General features: G+C 60.2%; 1 protein-coding gene across 1 annotated transcript in view; it reads right to left on the reverse strand.

The window, feature by feature from the left end:
• SRRM3 (serine/arginine repetitive matrix 3) overlaps positions 1 to 10,773 on the reverse strand; it is a 28,842-nt gene extending 18,069 nt beyond the window's left edge. Inside the window, 2 exon segments of the mRNA XM_040614419.1 lie at positions 2,256 to 2,511; positions 10,724 to 10,773. Of these exon segments, the coding sequence (XP_040470353.1) occupies positions 2,256 to 2,479 (224 nt within the window). The 5' untranslated portion in view covers positions 2,480 to 2,511; positions 10,724 to 10,773.
• Positions 10,774 to 18,550: the final 7,777 nt, after the last annotated feature.

Genomic DNA, 18,550 nt, shown 5'->3' on the forward strand with positions numbered 1-18,550 from the left:
ACTAAGGAGCCCAGAAAACTGGGTGTCACAGCCTGGCCAAGCTCTGTGGTTCCCAAGGCTGGCACCTCGCAGAGCCTGTGCCAGGGACAGTGATGCCACTCAGAGTGGGTGCCCCTGGGTGCAGAGGGGCATGTGGCAGCACCCACCCCCACCCACTGTGGTGCCGATGAAGGGGAACAGCAAGGAGAGGGGAATTAATATTAACAAGCTCATTTGCCCTGAAAGGCTCTCATTAATTCCCCAGCTGGCCAGGACTCCCGCAGAGGACGCAGGAAGGCAACCCAGCTGCTTCGCCTCGCCTTGCACCCTGCCTGGGTGCAGGGGGCCCCAGCACCAGGGCCAAACCCACCCCCCGATGCTGCTTTGCTCGGTACCCTCGGTGGCGGTGCACCCAGCACAAGGATGGAGCTGCCAGCCCCGGCCATCCATGGCCAGCCGCCAGCCGGCAGCAGCAGGAAGATGTCCGCCCGAGAAGATGAGCATTTGCTGCAGCATATTATGAACGCGGCTGATGTTCTCAGAGAGGGGACATGAGGCCAAACAAGAGGTGACAGATGGGCCACCGCGGCTGGGCTGTTAGCAAATCTGCAGGGGGCAAGGCCAGGCCGAGGAACCCCCCGCCCTGCATCCAGGGATCCTGTGATGGAGGCAGGAGCACCTCACCAGGCCCTTTCCCTCCTCCACCCGTCGGCGCTGCTTATAACCCCGTTGGAGGGATTTGGGGTTTTGCACTTAACACATAGAATGGATTTGAGAAAGACAGAAAAATTGCTGACACTTCTTTTCCAGACAAGAAATCCAGCCTGCAGGCTGGGAATAACGGCGCAGGCAGCCCAGAGCGAGCAGCAGCCAGATCCAGCGCAGGCAGGAGGGGCCATCCGCGTTTCAGGAAACAAGGGAGAGCTTAAATCCCCGCAAAACCTCTTCTGCTGTCACACCTGCTCATCCTGGGGGCCCTGCCCTTGCCAATATCTCCCCCGAGGCCATGGCCAGGCTGTGGTCCCCGGCCCAGGCAGAAACCTCAGGGGTGCAAAGCGGTTCCCATATAACCCCCCCGGAGAGCCCCTGCGCGGAGGGAAACAGCAGGCGGAGGATTAACCAGGTTGACCAAGATTATTACTGTAATTATATTATCATTTCAGTGTATCACCGTCATCATCGTTATTAATAGCCTTAATAATAGCAGAGGCAATTACAGCAATAACAACAATACTGGTTGCAATATTGCTATTACCCATCGCAATAATGATACTACTAGTAGTAAGATCCCTAGTAGGGCGCGGGAACCCGACAGGAGTCTCTGGGCTCCCCAAAGCACCAGGTCAGCCTTATTTATTTCCATAACGACAAATTAGGCACAATCATTATTCCAGTCTGTGTGAGACAATTTAATTCTAGGTCACGCTTGCACTCTTAATGAAAGCCTTGGCGAAGCCTTCCCTCAATCCATTTTCCTTCTCCCCAGCTGATACCAGTCCCCGTCTACCCATGTGTGCTGAAGAATTTGCTCCATCCATCAGGTTTTAGTGAGCTGTCAGTGGGATCAGGCTGTTCCACGGCTGCCGGAGCTATGGGGTAGCTGGCAAGATGACCATGGATCTGGTGGGAATGGGGGTCTCCTTGCTGGCCCCCCAGCCCCTCCTGCCCACCCGGGCAGGGATGCTCTCCAGTCCCTCAGGTTTTTCCGCAGCCCTTTGCTTCCCCAGGGGAGAGCAGAGGCTGGGGAGCAGCTCACGGTGCCCAGCCAGGGTCACAGGATGGAGGGGCTCCTTCCACTCCAAAACCAGGGGGAGAGAAGGAAGGCAGGACAAACTGAAGCACCAGAACAGCCTCACCTGGGACTAAACCCCAGCTGTCCTTCATCTCCTGGGCATGCAGGGCACGGGCTGGGTGGCACTGATGGTTTGCATGACCATGAGCAACTCATTCCTCCTTCCTGTCTCGGCTTTCCCAGCACTATGAGCTGGGAGCCCAGCTTTCCAACCGGAGGGGCCAGGGCAAGCCTCCAACATGTGCGTGGATGCAGTCCTCTGTCTGTGTTTCTCGGAGGCATTTAGCTTTGCAAACCAACCCACCAGTCTACCCCAAAGCTGTCTGATTCATCCTAAAGTGGATTTACTTCCAACTGGGGACGTTTGCCACATCAAGGTGTTTTTTTAGAGAGGAAAAAGGGGGAGAACAAGGTGCAAACCGGTCAAAAGGATCCCAAGCCATGGGGTCCATCTCCATCCCAGCCCTGATGCCCCACTACTCACCCCTGCTCCTCCATCATCTCCTGCAGCTCCATGCACTTCAACTCCACCCGCCGCTTGCGCTCGTGGTCCAGGATTTCCCGGTGAGCCTTCTTCACCAAGCTGGGCTCCACCAGACGCACCTCCTCCTCGCCCTTGTGCCACGTACCCGAGGCGCTGGGCTGTGAGAAGCCATTGGAGGCTTCCTGAGGGGAAGGCACATCGGCCCCGTTGTTGTAGAGAGCCATGCTGGCATGGGCAGGCTCGCCGCTAGCAGCACCTGGGAGGGAGAGGAAGACTTGGGGGTCAGTCCCTGCCCTGGTTTCACTCTCACCATGTGATGGTCATGGGAACCTGCCAGGACCTGCCGGGAAAATTTGTCTCAAGAGAGATGCAGGCACAGCAGGTTGATGGGGACGGTGACTGAGAGATCTGGGTCTTCTGCTAGCACCCTTCCTGCCCCTTGCCTCAGTTTCTCCATCTGCAAAGCGAGGCTGGGGCTCTTCCCATCACCAGGCCATGAGGGCTGGCTCATGGGAGAGAGAGGAGGATGCTCTGCACCAGCCTCTTACCAGGGAAAGCCTGGCAAAGCCTGCATCTGTGTCACCTGGAGCCATACGGTAGCAGTGGGACAGGTGGCCGGGCATCCCTCTGAACCCCACGGGCCCCGCTGCCAGCTGCTTCTTGTTTGGAACAGGGACGGGCATCCATCCTCACACCCTCTGGGGACAGTCCCAGGCACTGTCCCCATCCAGCAAGGGGATGCCCTAAAGACCTCAGGTATCCCCCTTGCATCCCCCAGCTGCATTGGCCAGCGAGGATGCAGCCATGGGACATCCTGATGTCTGGCACAGTCCGGCAATGGCCTGGTGCTGGCCAGGAGAGGAGGTGAGGCTCCCCACCAGCTGCTGCCTGCCTGCCTTCTCCCTGCTCTTTCACCTTCACGTGTCCCTGCCTCCTTCTTCCGCCACCACAGTCAACGTGTCCTCACTTGGCTCCAAAAATAACCCCTTGGAAGAGGACAACTGCTCCCGAGCAGCACTGCCGCACTGAGGCTCTGGCTGATGCTCCCTGAGCCTGGGGGAGGAGATGCTCCCAAATCTCCTGAATCAACCCGACAGACACAACCCTGTCTCAGCAACCTCGGGCCATCGGCACATGGCTGAGCACCCATTCCTCAGTCTCGCTGTCCTGCGATGCCCCAGCTCCCCCACCCAAAGCACCGGCCCTCTTCCCAGCACGGGATGCTCCCACTGGAGATCCTCTGCCTCCATTACCAGCAGCAGCCAGGCTGCAGAGGCACCGCCTGGACTTTACTGGGGGCTGTTCCCACAAACGCTTCTCCTGGAAGGTCCTGCACAAAGAGAAATGGTCGAGGACAAAGGCAGAGCACCCTCCCTCACTCTCCAAGCTGGCTTTGGGCTCGGAGACACAGCTTTTGACAGCAGCTACTTTTCTGGGGTGTTTCTACCTGCTGCAGAGGCTCTTCAGAGAACATCATTGCCTACGTGGGAAGCAGCCAGCCCTTGCCTGTGATGCCCATGGTGTCTGACACATGCCGTCCAAGGAGGATGGGGCCAAACACTGTCCTGGGAAAGGAGGGATCCCTCAGCCCAGCATGGGTGTGAAGGCAGGATAGACAGATCACGGACTGATCCACACTGTTCTGAGCCCAGGGAGGGCTTGCTGTTCCCGCTGTGCTGTTCCAGTGGGATGCCAGGTTGTTCGGAGCTTTCCATGGCCATGCCAGGTGGGACAGAGCCAGGGTGGGAACACAGATTGCCCCTGAGAAGTTTCAAGGACATTTCTCTGCTGTCTGAGGAGAGGAAAAGCCTCAGAGCTCTCCCCAGGGTGGCGGGGGTCCCAGCCCAGCAGGAAGGCATCTCCCACCCTGCGGCATCCCCAGAGGACATCCCCGGCTTTCCTGCTGCCACTGGCTGCCCCATGCACTCATTTATCTCCTGACAAGCCTGCCCGGGGAGGATGTCAGCTGACTGCTTAATTACAAAGCTTTTTTTCCCCCCTCCATTTTTCCCCATTATTACCACACAGAGAGGACCCAGCAGCCTTTATTGCCGCAAAGGCGTGGAGGAGCAGGCAGCAGGAGATGCTGCCAGAGAAGCCGGAGCTGGACAGGGCTCTGCACCCTCTGGATGCTTGGCCCTGTCAGAGAAACTGGAGTGTCCCTTCATCCCCTCTTGCCTGCAGCAGGCAGGGCAGCACCCACATTTCAAGCCCCATGACACCCCACAGCAAGGATCTACCCCCCCCAGCTCTCTCTGCCCAGGAGGGACCCCTGACCCCAGCCCCCTCCATGTCCCAGGGTGGCCCCAGGCCAGAGATGGGAGAGCTGCTGCAGAAAAACCTGGCCTGGGGGCTCCTCTTCCTCTTTCTCCCATCAAGGCGCGAAGCCAAAAACCGGGAAGGAAATTTGGGAATGGGGGAAGCTCCTTGCTGGGAAACCTTCCCCCACTGAGGCACTCAAGGAAAGAGAGGGGGAAGGAGAGGATGCTTTCCACAGCAGCCTCTGCTTTTTTTTCCCCAGCGGGAATTAATTTTATCCTGAGCCTGGCAGTGGGTGAATTCATTGCTGCGAAACCTTGAAAGCGTGTGGGATATACAGCCGGGCAGGTAGATGAAGGAGCATGTGAGATAAACCAGCAGCTGGATGGGTACCTGCGGGAAAGGGCTGCACAGTGGGGGAGGCATGCAGATCCCACCAGGAAACGTTCCCCATCTCCGTAAAAAGAATGCAGCTAGAGATATGATAAGGGGAAATTTTATCATTCTACAATTCTGTATCACTCCTGCACCAGGGGCCAGGTGGAACCAGCCTGGGGATGGACACTGCGCTGCATCCCGGTGTCCCCTCAGCCGTGAGCCATAGCTACCCTGAGAGGTGACACCAGCCACCCTGCCTCAGCCACAGCACCGGCAGGAAAACAAAGGAAGAGAAAAACCACTCGCAACCCCCCTCCAGCTGTCAATAGCAAAGCCAGGCCACAGGCAAAAGCCCTGGGTGAAAAACAGAGCCAGTCCTACACCTCTGGTGACAATGGGGACAAGTCACCAGGGCAGAAGAAGCCCACATCCCCCAGGCTGGGCCTGTGCCCTCCCTGTCCCCAAAGGAGACCCCCCATTGACACCCTGCACCCGCAGGGGACAGTTCAGGTACACAGAGTGGCCGTCACCACCACAACCTCCATCCATCGGCCACCACGTGGGGACCACCCGGCTCCACCAGCTCACACTGGCACCAAACCTGCCTGTGAAGGCAGCACAGCCCTGCCCAAGTGGCAGCGGCTTCCCGCCTGGCTCAGCGCTACCCCCGATAATAAAGACGATGGTTAAATATTTCATTATCTGCAGTAATTACCCACAAATCATCAAGCTCTGGCAGCCCGCTGCCCGGCCGCCTTGCCGAGAGGGAGAGGAGGCGTCATGGGGCAAGTGCTGCGCTGTGTCCCCACGGACTCTTAAAGGCTGCAGGGTGCGGCTGGGGACAGCCGCTGGCATCCGTCCCCACCACCCAAATCCCCTGAGTGCCACCCAGGAGGGCTCAACCCCCTGGCACCACAGGCTGGAGCTGCTGGGGAATCTCCAGAGCAAATCTCTCTCTTCCCATTTTGCTGAACCATTCGCCCACGTTTCAGGGTCCCGATCTCCCCCCCCCCCGGCACTCCCCGTGCCACCCTGGGACCTGGGGAGGTCAAAACAGCTTTTCATCTCACAGGTGCTTTCTGCTGCCTGGATTAGAGCTTTTGGAAATGTTCAGAGCTCATCCTCATCCTCCATCCTCATCTTCATTCTCATCCCCATCCTCCATATCCATCATTCATCTGTATACGCACCCTCCTTCTCCAGCTTCCATACTCATCTCCATCCTCATCCCTGTCCTCCATCCTCCTCATCATCCTCCATCTCCATCCCACGCCTTACTCCAAGCACAGGGACCAGCCCAGCACACCGGTTCTCTCCCTCCCTTCCCAGCCACACTGAGTGGCACCCATGGTGGGGAGGACCCAGCACCCGCGCTGCCAGCCCAGTGGAGGTGGGGACAGACAGACGGCCAGACACACCGCGCTGTGCCCCTGACACACAGCCAGCGTGGGGTGCCAGGACCATCCTGCCACGCTTTGGAGCTACTGGTTTCCAGCCGAGCTCTAAACTGAGCTCCCTCCCTGTGGGCTGGGACCCCTGGGCATCTGGTGGAGTGGCCCCAGGATGTGGCCATCCCTGTGTCCCAGCCCTGGGGGCTGTCCAGCCTGGGCTTTGAAGGGAGGCTCAGGGATTCAGGAGCTCCAGCCCGAAGCAAAAGAAGAAAACAAGGGAAAAGAGCAAAAGAAAGTGTTATTTCACCAAACTGCTTTTGCCCTTTTATTTTCCAGCCCAGAAAAAAAATCCCTTCCCAGCTGATTCTGCCCAAATCCCCCCGCCCCCCCGGGTGCTGCTCTGCTCCCTGGCCATGCCCACGGCACCCCGGGCATGGGGCTGTGCTGGAGGCAGCTGCCCGTCACTCCTGGCCGCTGCCGTTGCAGGGCCCTGCCGCGCCGTAATGCGGATGAAACCGCTTTCCCAGTGGGAGCGGGGATGGCAGCGAGGTGTTGGCGATGCCTGGATGCTCTCCCGGCATCTCCCCCTCGGCAGGGAAAGGCAGCAGCGGTGCCTGGGCATCCTCCCCCTCCCCGCTTCGGTGCTAATTAAAGCCGCCTCTGGCCGGTGCTCGATTAATTCTCGCCACATCCAGCTGCACCAGCCAGGGTGATGGCGAGCGCCCGTGTGCCAGGGATGCAGGCACGGGATGCAGGCAGCGAGCCTGGGACGGCGGCTCCCTGGATCACTGGTGCACTGAGCGTGCCAGAGCTCAGTCCCAACACGCAGGGGACAACCCAGCCGAGGCGAGGACCCTCCAGCCCCATCAGAGAGTGTGACAGGAGCAGCCCCCATGGTTGCCCTGCCCTCCGTGGTCTCATCAGGGCACACCAGCACCTACCGAAGTCACCGCCTTGTGTCTGAAGCATTTACAGCCCCATGCTAGGCTGCTCCCTGCCCGTGCTGTGGGGACAGCTGGCAGAAGGGGGCTTCTTTTTGTCACTCACAAAATGCCAGAATATCACGGGAAGGCAGCTGGCCTCCTTTAAACACCTGGTCAGAATTACCAGGAGGAAAAGTCTGGGGTTGCTGCCATTAATTGGGCTGACCTTCTCCAGAGCTGCCTTCCGCTAGCCCCCGAGTGCCAAAAACCATGAGTCAGACCTCCCAGAATGAGAAAAAAGAAAGACAAATCTGGCTTTAAACGTAGCCGGTTTGGGGTTCGTTAGCTCTGCCTCCCAGCCCCAAGCCCGCAGAGATCCTGCCCGTGGGAAGGGTAGCAGGAGAGGGTTGGTTATAGCCATCCCAGCCCCTTCATCCTTATTTTCCCCAGCCAGAGCATCCTTTCCCCAACCAAAATTTGATGCCTCACAGACTTTAATGCAATTAATAAAGAATATATGGATGCTGGCTGGGGGGGGGTCACGAGCTGGGTGAGGGCTTGCTGCTGCTTGTGCATACCTACGTCTGTGCATATATATATAATTTATTTTTTTTAAAATAGATGAGGAGGCTGGTGGAGAAGCTAAACAGTTGCTAAGCAACCAGGCTTCTTCCTGACTTGGGGATGTAGGGATGGGGGAACCAGGGGTGGGGACCAGTCCTCCCCACTGGACGGGCACCACAGAAGGGTGTGGGCAGAGGAGACCCATCAGCTCCCCTGGGAGATGTTCCAGAGAAAAGGGCCTGATGGAGGGCAAGGAGCCAGGCTTTGCTCCTGTCCCCAAAACGCTGCAGCTGAAGCTCCCCCAGCCTGAACCCCTTGGGCTGCGGGGGCAGGCTCTGTGAGCCCTGCTCTCAGCTCGGGCTGGAGGAGAGCTGGTGGAAAGGGGGTCACACCACGATGGGGACCAGCCCCGGGGGACCCTGGGACTCCCACAGTGATCCCATTCCTGAGCCAAGGATGAGGGACAAGAGGAGAAACACATCCAAGTGACAGCAGCAAACCCCTCTGTGCTGAGCGGAGAGGCAGCAGGTCCAGGTGATGGGTATCCCCTATAGGACCCTGCAGCCCTGTGTCCCCCCGGCCACATTCTACTCAGCCCCCTGGGGCCACCACAGCCACCAGCAGCTGCTCACTGGTGGCCAAGAGACCAGCAGGCAGCCCCAGCAGGCAGGGCTCAGGTGCTCGCTGCCCTGCCAGACCTTCTACAACTAGGAGGTGCTTAAATAATGGGTAAGGACAGAGTGGGGGAATACCCAGCCCCCCTGGTATTGCACTGCTGGGGCCATTTGCTTTGCTGGGCAAGGAGTCAGGAGGCAGAGGTAGCCCCATGGCCCATCACCACTTCGGAGGAGGGGGGGAATAACAACAATAAAAGCAATTATTGAGCCCCCAGAGGAGCAGGGGGATGACTGTCACAACGGGGTCACCTTTCCTGATGGGGACACAATCCCAGAAAATGACCTCCAGGGCCGAGCACTGTGGCATGGGGGGGGGGGGGGGTTGTCATGGCCAGTGCAGGGGGATCGTCCAGCCGGGGATCCCCCCCACCCCCACCCCCCCGACTGGCTGGGCGGTTGTGTAACGGGAGGAGCTATTCCAGGGTTTGAGCACATTATATAAGCCACAGGCCACCTGGCCGGGGAAAACGGGAGCTGGGAGACAGTCGGGAAGAGGAGGAGGAAGGGATTTGGGGATCAGGGCCCCCCACAGCCAGCAGGCCCCCAGCAGCCAGCACTAAACCCATGGGGTGACCCACACCCCACAGACACCCCCTGCCTAGAGATGTGGGGTGGGCACGCTCTGCCCCCCCTCCAGCAACACCCAGGACCCACGGTCACACATCCACCCACAGCCAGATCTGGCCCCTAGGGCAGGAGACCCTCTGCCTGGGGGGAAAGCACCATTTCCTTGGCACCGGGGACAAAACCAGCCAAGTGCCCTGCACCCCTCCGCCTGCCTGGCAAAACCCCCGCTCACCATCCCCAGCAGCAACCAAGGACCAAAAGCTCCCCTAAAAGCTAAAAGCTGCCCAGCTTCTGGCTCAAAAAGCCCCTGCCTCTCCCTGCACGTGTTGCCAGGATGAGTCCCTGGGGCAGGGGGAGCCAGGTGGGAGGCAGGGGGTGGCATCGCACAAGGCCATGCTGGCAGAGGGGGATGGAGCAAGGATGTTGTGTGCTGGGACATAAGCACCACGCGCTCCTGTCCCCAAAATCTCCCCCAGTGGGAGATTTTGTCCCCTGCCAGGACAAACCCACATGCCAGGGCAGGGAGAGCAGACAGGACACGAGCACCTGCACCCTGTGAGATGGTCCTCAGCCTTTACCACCAACCTGAGACACCCCCAAATGCCAGCAGCCCCCACACGAGCCCCTGCAGCAGCAGAAGCGCAGGCAAGCCAAGAAACATCCACAGGCTGAAATTTCGGCTCCGGAGAGAATGAATGAACGCACTTCCCCCGAAAGCCACCTGCTCCCCCTGAGCTGGGCCCGACCCCTCGCCACCAGCCCCCCGCATGGCACAGCCTGGCCATCCCTGGGGCCAAACCTGGGAAGGAGAAGCAAAAACGCTCCCAAATGACGAGCCATTGAGCCGCCACTCAGCTCCCCGGCTGCCAAGCCTTGCCCCTCTCCTTCCCCCGCGCAACACCCGCAGGGTTTGAAATCTCACCAGCCAGACCCAGCGCTGCAGGGCCCCCTCCCCAGCACAGCCAGGGGGTCGGCACAGCAGAGAGAGGGGCTTCAGGGCCGTTATCCCGGCCTTGTCTCCCACTGGCACCCCACAACGTGCTGGAACCTCGGGGGGGCTCATCACCATCCCGTCCTTCCCAGCCCGCGGTGCAGACAAAATCCCGGTGCCGGGGGGGTCAGCGCTGCCGCCGGCCCTGCCGGCTCCCCTGCAGCATGGAGAGGGATGTGGGGTGCCCCCTGCCAGGCCCCCCTGCAGCACGGGGAGGGATGTGGGGTGCCCCCCGCCAGGCCCCCTGCACCGCGGAGCCCTTGGCACATCCACGTCCCTTTGGGGTCCCCCTGCGCCCCACAGAGCATCGCACCCCCAGGCTCCTCGCCCCATCCCGTACCCCCAAAAGCATCAAACCCCAGGGACCTCCCCCACCACCCGCCTGCCCCCGGGGTCCCCAGCCGCCCCAGCACCCACGGAGCTCTGCACCCCTTGCCCAGCCCTTCCGTCCGCGCCCCTCCGGGGACCCCAACACCCGGCCCCCCGAGAGGCAGCGCGACCCCCCCATCCCATCCCCACCGGCTCCTCAGCCCCCCCGCCCCTATCCCTCGGGGGTCCCCAGCCCCCCGCACCTCTCAGCCCCCCGCCCCGTGCCGGTGGGGTCCCGCTGCTCCCCCGCCCCGCTCCCCCCTCCCGCCCCGGGTCCTACCCGCCCCCCCCCCCCCGGCCCGGTGCCGGCCCGCCAGCCAGGCCCGGGCCCGGCCGCGCCGCGCCTCACCTCACCCCGCCGCCCCGCCGGGCCCGGCCCGGCCCGGAGCCGCCGCCGCCGCCTGCGCCGCCCCGCTGGGCCCCGCTGGGCCCGGCCCCGCTCGGCCCGGCCCGGCCCGGCCCGGCCCGGCCCCTCCCGGCTCCGGCTCCGGCTCCCGGCTCCCGGCGCGGCGAGCGCGGCCCCTCCTGAAGTGCTGGACAGCTCCGCGCCACAGAGCCGCCCGCCGCGCCAGCGCGCCGCCGCCACTGCACAGCGCCGCCTGCCGGACGGAGGGCGCGCGGCACCCGCGCACCCGCCCGCACACCCCAGAGCTCCCCCCTTCCCCAGTCCCCCCTTCCCCAGAGCACCCATCCTTCCCCAGAGATCTCGTCCTTCCCCAGACCACCCCTTCCCCATAGACCATATCCTTCCCCAGAGACCCCATCCTTCCCTAGACCATCCCTTCTCCAGACATGTCATCCTTTCCCAGGGACCCCATCCTTCCCCAGAGCACCCATCCTTCCCCAGACTCCCCTTCCCCAGACTCCCCTTCTTCCCTACAGACTCCGTCCTTCCCCAGAGCACCCATCCCACCCCAGAGCACCCCTTCCCCAGAGACCCCATCCTTCCCCAGAGATCTCATGCTTCCCCAGAGCATTCATCCCCAGAGACCCCATCCTTTCCCAGACCATCCCTTCCCAGATACCTCATCCCTTCCCAGAGACCCCATCCTTCCCCAGAGACCCTCTTCCCTAGAGCCCCATCCTTCACTACAGTCCCCCTTCCCCTGAGCCCCCCCATCCTTCCACAGAGCACTCCCCTTCCACAAACCCACCATCCTTCACCAGAGTGCCCCCTTCCCCTAAGCCCCCCATTCTTCCACAGAGCCTCTATCCTTCACCAGAGTGCCCCCTTCCACGGAGCCCCCCATCCTTCATCAGAGCCCCTCTTCCACAGAACCCCCTTCCCCAGAGCCCCCCAACATCCCCCCAGGGCACAATAGCCACCTACACCCCCCCACTTATCTTACAGCCCTCTGCCCTGCATCCCCCTGCACCTCACAACTCTCCCCAGTGCCCTCCCCCACCTTCGTCCCCACATCTTACCTCCCACCTGCACCCCCAAGCCCCAAATCCCCCCAGAAGCCCACCCCACCCCACCACAGTCCCCAAAGCTGCACCCTGGGGTATAGCACCAAACACCAGCCACTGCAGCACCTGCCCCTGCCAAGCTGCTTGTGCCTGAGGGGTGCAATGGCCAGAACCCCCCTCCTGTACCCCACCCTGTATGCCATCCCATCCCACCCCAAATCCCATCTCTTCCCATCCTGTATCCCACCCTGAATCGCATCCCATCTTGTAACCTGTCTTGCCCCAGCCTGTATCCCACCCTGTATCCTAGCCCATTCCATCTCAGCCCATCCCATCCCATGTCCCACCCTGTATCTCACTCCACCCTGTATCCTACCCCATTGCATATCGTCCGCTGTATCCCACCTCACCCCATATCCTGTCCCATGCCCTACCCTCTCACCCTGATGCCCCACCTCACCCCAGTGCCAGCCCAGCCCTGCCCACCCTCTCCCAGCTGCTGGCACTGACTGGGAGCAACTGGGGCACCCCCACCCTGGTGGCTGCGGGTGGATTCAGGCTGGCAGGGGGGCCAGGGTGACATGGGACATGCCAGGTCCCCTCCAGAGATGTTGCCCAGCGCTGCAGCACAAGTGATGAGTCCGTAATTAATTCTCATTTCTTTCAGTGATGCTGAGCACTTGCCCTCCTTATGGGCCAGGAAGCAGTGAAACTTTGAGGGGGAGAAGCTCCCAGTACAAACCAGTGCCATCAGTCTGGTCCAGTTAGCCTTGTAGTGAGCAGCAGTGCGGCAGGACCCGGCCAGAGGAGGAGAGCTCAGGGTGCAGCAAGGAGGGAGTGGGGCGGCTGCAAAAAGAGAAGGCGCCTTGAAAATCCCCCAAAAGGACCAAAAAGAGAGGCAGCCCCTGCAGCAGTGCTGAACCAGCCTTGTGCTGCTTGGGGCCACCCTCAGCCCCCCCAGATCTCCCTGTACTGTGGCATCCTGGTAGGGGACAGGGTACTCAGACCTCCCCCAAACCACCCTGAAACCTCCCACCATGCTCATGGCAAAGGACGGGGTACCCAAACCACCCCAAAACTGCCCAGTGTGGTCATGGCGAGGGTTTAGCTGCCCAACCCACCCTGAAACCACCCTGGCTGCTCTGCCAGGGCCCCAGGCAGGGACACCGCGCACACCTGGCTGGGGACGCCTGTCCCCCAATGCCCCCCACCCTGTGCCTCAGTTTCCCCTGCACCACACAGGCAGGGCACCCCCTGCAGCTGAAGCCCCCTCCTTAATCTGGCTGCTCCTTCCCAAGCAGGGAGCTAAGGGCACCCGGGTGTCCCTCCATTGTGGATTTGGCCTCGGGGGAGGGGATCTGGGGAGGGAGCTGCAGCAGGGACAGCAATGGGGAGCCAGAGCTGGGGTCTAAGGGGAGCTCTTGGGGGTTAGCCCAGGCTGGAGAGCCCTGTCTGGGGGGGGATGTCCCCACAGCTGGGTGATGCTTTTCCCCCCCAAGATGCTCTGGGGAGAACTGGACCAGGGACCAAGCTGGTCCCAGCAGCACTGCTCACCACACCAGCCCAAATCCATCACCACAGCCAGAGCCACTGACCTCACCTACCTCCCCATCTCTGTGCACAGGGATCCCTGTGGGTCCAGGTGGCAGCAGGCCATGGGGAGGGGTCCAGCTGTGGGGGGACAGTGCCCACCTGCAAACAGGGTGGAGGGCACAAACATCCTCATCCCACGAGGATTAACCACTCTTTTGGGGTTGTCTCCTACCAGCTGCTCTGCAAAACCTGCATCCCACATCTGTTATCCACCACCCTCTCCCGTAGCTAAACTCATCGGTACAAGGGTAGGCAAACTCCCTATCTGCTGCATGAGGAGGGGCTGGCCCAGACCCCCCCAAACACAGTGGGGACAGGGAGCGGGTACAGGTGCCCAGAGATCCTGCAACTCCCCAGCATCCTGCCCCTGACCCACGCAGCCTGCCCAGAGGGGCATGAGTGGATCAAAGCAGCAGGTGGGTCAAAGCCATGGGTGGGAGCCTGGCTGAGGGTGGGCAGTTGCAAAGCCACAGCAGTGTGGGAGAGTGGGGACACCCACGAGCAGCCCGGGGGACATGGAGCCTTCCCAGAGAGCTGTGTCATGCCAACGCCAGCTGTGCACCGCCTGCAGCCACCCATGGGGTGCAAGGTGTCGGTGTCCTCCCGTGCCAGGGCTGCCTGGGTGCTCACACATGCACACAGACACACACTATTGCAGCCCCCACACGCTGTTCCCCCCCTGCTCCAGGGCAGCCTGCCCCAGCCCTACCTAAAACAGCCACAGGAGCTGGGAAGGGTCGTTTGGGGTGGGAGAGGGGCTGAGAATGGGCTGCAGCCTTGCCAGGCTGTTATTGTAGGGACTACATAAACAAGGGGCTTGGCCACGTGTTGGACCAGTTCTATTAAACTCTAGCCAAGCAGCAGGGCTGCGCGTGGGAGCTGCAGTGCAGCCCCCTGAGCGTCCCCAGGGCTGCTGCTGCCTCCCCCTGCTCCTGCCTTTGCCCCTGCCATGTGCCTTTGGGGCAAGAATAGATGCCACCTCCTAGGAGAAATCTCCTGTGTGGTCACAGCCTCTCCTGGTTTAATGCTGGAGGGAGAAAACAGCCCATGATGGGAAAATCCAGCATCCTCCGGGTGAGCCTGCGCCCTTTGCAGCACCGCTGTCTTTCCAACACCCACAGAGTCCACAGCACTGAATAATGCATCAGGCCCTGGGAAACAAAGAAGATGGGGGGGATGTGGCCAGGCTCCCCCGCGGCACCAAAAGCAGCTTGAGGAGACCCTGGCATGGGGGGGCCGCAGCCCCATGGGACTCCCTGGGTGCTGCCAGGAGCCAGGGCTTCGCAGCGGGGCTGCATGGGGCTTTGGCCAGTAGCCTGGGAGAATAGCAGTGGGAGATCCAGTGTAGCCCAGGGTGCAGGATCCCAGCCGGAGAGCTGGCACTGGCAGTAAATACAGCCAGAATCATGCCTAGAATGGAATGGAGAAAGGCAATAGTATCCCGGTGAGAAAAAGGGAGAAAAGCGGCAAGAAAAAGCTGTCAGGCAGGCAGAGAGCTGGGGGGTGCAACCGGGAGAGCAGCACGAAGGGATGATCTGGTGGAGAACAAAAGGGGAGAGATGGCAGGACCCGGAGAATGGACGGTAATTGCAAGCAAACAGGCAGAGCCACCCGCAGCTGGGGGGACAGGAAGAAAATAATCACTTGAAAGAAAGCGAGGCTTCAGGAAGGAGGGGGGGTGTGGGGGCTGTGGGGGTGGGAAAGGCGATAAATAATTAAAGGAGATCAAACGAGGCAGGCAGCAGAACAGGCCTAATTGCAAGGCTTCGCACTGAGGTTCGACATCTCCACCAGCCGCCTCCTGATGCAGAAGAAAGGGCGGCCGGGAGCGGCTGCAGCACAGGGAGCGTCCGTGCTGCCAGCACAGCACAGGCAGTAGCCCCTGATCAAAGCCCAGCGCTGACTTTCTTGATGCTCAGCAACCCCGCGTGAGGCAGCAAGGAAGCGGGGAGGAAGGAAATGCCAGCAAATAGGGGGAGCAAAGCAAAGGCACGAAGGGAAAGGGGCTGGGGGGCACCACTCTCCCCTGAGAGCCCAGGGTGTGACGGGGACCAGGCGTCTGAACAGCCCCGTGTGCGCCCAGGGTGACCTTGGCCCATTCGATCGTGGCCCAGCGGCTGGAGGCTCCCATCGATTTGGGCTCGACCCTGTGGCCACGTGGCCCTGCTTGCTGGTGGGGTGGGTTGGCTGGGTCTCCGGTTCCCCCAGGGCTCCCCTAAGCCTCCTAGCCCACGGCAGGGATTTTTCTTCCCTGGGGATTTGTCCAGCCACCCTCCGAAGCCCTGGGAAACATTTTGCATCCACGTTGTGCTGCAGAGAGGAGACCCCTGCACCCACCTCCCTTGGCTCATGCAGGAGCTGCCACTTGCTGCTTTCCTTTGGTACCTCCCGACTCAGAGAAACAAGCACGGGAGGAAAAAAATGAGCCACCACTCCCCTTCCAGCCTGAAAAGGCCTTCAAGCAGTCATCCATTACCTGAGACAGCCTTTGCTTTTATAAACCCAAAGGGCAGCTCACCCAGAGCATCACCCAGCGCACGTAGAAGCAGAGACCCGCTACTGGCCACGACTCTCCTGCTGCATCTTTCCCCATGACCAGCTCCTGCAGCTACTATGACACCATCCGATCCATCCCAGAGTCCCCAGGGACCCCCTGCAGGCAGCAGGTGCCAGGGACAGGCAGAGCAGTGGCAGAGCTCAGCTCGAGCGTGCTAACCTCTCCTAACAGGCAATCAAATCCTCACCCCGGCAGGAGTCCCTGCATATTAATTGCACTGCGTTATCCAGCCATCTGTTCCCGCAGCCAGGGAAAGAGCAGTCCCTTTGGTCTCCTTTATTAACAGGTTTCCCTGCAAATGCAAACAAACCCTCCCGTCTCGGCGCCACGCTCCAGAGCTGCTTTGAGGCACCCACGAAGGAATCGAGAGCTCGTGGGCATTTTAGTAAATCAAGAGCAGCAAACTCAAAGGTGGTGATTTTATGCTGCCTGTGGCCAGGCAGGAGAGCCAGGGGAAGGGAAAGACTGCTGCAAAGCCAAACCCGCAGATCAGAGGGTTTCTGATCCTCCTGCCCACATTAAAGCCTCTCATTATTGCCCTGTGAGAGAGAGGGGGAGCTGAGCTGGCTGCAGGGGAGATCTGCCTGCGCCCCAGCTGTGCTCAACCCACCTCGGGGTGTACTTCCCCCTCTCCTCGCCCAGTCCACCACCTACCTCCCTGGGCAGGGGATGCTGCGTGCAAAGCGCAGAGCCCAGCCCAGGCTGCTTCACTACAGGGGGGTTCTACCCCCTACCCCTTAAGTGCCTGGTGCACCGGAGTGGACCTGCCCCGGCAAAACCAGGTGGGACCTGGCTCTGGCAGCCGGTGAGGAGCTCGCTGTGGCCGCTGAGCAAAGCATGAAGCCTCCAAAAGGGGATCAGCCATACAAAGCCTGCCATGAACCACCAGCGCCAGTAAATTGAGGCTGAGCAGCAGTGACAGGGGGACAACCAGCATCTTTGCTAGGTACCTCCACATCCCCTCCAGTTTTGCTCCTTTCCCGGAACTGGGAAGACAGCCAGCTTTGCCAAGGCAGATGCTGCACCCAACTGTCTTCCTGTTGTTGTTTCCTCTGCTTCTTCTCCTAAATATCACCGAAATGCCAGCAATCGTCCCCAGGCCCCAACAGGCCTGCTGCAGGCTTACTAGCCTTACCCAAAGGCAAGCTGCTGCTGCCATCTCCCGGCTCCCACCACCTGGAGCCCTCCCGGGGTGAGATGGGGCTCAGGGGTGACAGCTCTGTACCACATCCCAAAGCACCAGCTCTTAAACAGAGCCAGGAAGGGAAGAGTCTTCCCAGGAATGAGGGACACCGGGCTGCCAGCCTGCACCTTGCTCCTGCGGTCATCCCACCTGAAGCCCTCCGGGACACCAGGGTCAATCAGGATGAAAGACTCAAGCCATAACATTCACCATTTGCTTTTCTCCTTGTTCCATCCTTTCCTGCACTTCATCACGTTGTCCCAGCAGCACAGGAGTGGCAGGTGGGATCAAGTGACCTGACATCTGGCCATCTGGAGTGCATTTATTACTCTTAATACACATCTACTCTGTATCTTGACATCTGGGCTCCAGCACGGAGCTGGTCTCTGCCTGAGGTGGCGACAGCTCTGTGCACATAAATGATGCTGCAATGGAAGATGTCAGATGCTCCAAGACCATCAAGAAAAAAGCCTGCCCAGTAAACAGGATGAAACCCAAGAGCTCTGAGCAGGGCTGGTTTTTCACCTCCTCCAGCCCCAGTCACTCACCTCCACAGGAGGTAAGAACCAAAGGCTGCCAGCTTGTGACTCAGCAAGGCGGCCACCCTGCGCCAGCTTACAGGACAGAGGATGATGGTCGTGTGCCTCTGCATCAGGAAACAGCTTCCAGGGCACAGCACTGGCTTATCTAGGTACACCCAGTTAATTCCTGCTTCTCCAGGAGGGGTACACCCTGGTTCCTTTCCTCCTCTGGGGAATCCGTTTAGAGAGAAGGGGTGGGATGTCCCTCTGCAAACCATCTTCAGTCTTCGTAGATTGTTACCCACCACAGCAGTGTTCAGCCGGGGGGACAGCACATTTGACCAAGCAGAGAAGAGCTCAACAGGTTCATTTCTCACCCTCACCCAACGCCCTTCTGGTCTCTGCCTTCACCGCAGAAACCCACAAGCGTGCCTCATTTTCCTTCCCAAAAGGAGAGCTGATTTCCAGGCACGGGGAATAGCTGCAACTCCAAGCACGAGGCATGGGATTTGGGGAGGGGGGACAGACCACAGACCCAAAAACTAAACAGTGCAGAAAGGGAAGGGACATTATTAACATTAAGGGGATTTTGAAGGAGACCCTGAAGAATCCACAAGTCAGCAGGTGCTGGGAAATAATCCTCCTCCACCAGCTCCACTTAACCCAGGCTGTCCCCGAGTCCCTGCTGGTATAAGAGAAGCTTTCTGCTTGTCCACGCAGCTCCCCAGGCTGCACTGGATTTGGACTGCTGACACAAGAAAAAGACAGAATAACCTAAGCCACACTATGAACCTCTGGTTCTGAAAAACCTCCAAGCCTCAGAAATCTGCTCTATCTGCTGTAATAAAACCAGCAGGACTAGAACAAGCGTATGTTATCTTCCTCTGGGTTGCAAGGCAAGGAAAGCTGCCC

The sequence above is a fragment of the Falco naumanni genome, chromosome 1, assembly GCF_017639655.2.
Source record: "Falco naumanni isolate bFalNau1 chromosome 1, bFalNau1.pat, whole genome shotgun sequence".
NCBI lineage: Eukaryota > Metazoa > Chordata > Aves > Falconiformes > Falconidae > Falco > Falco naumanni.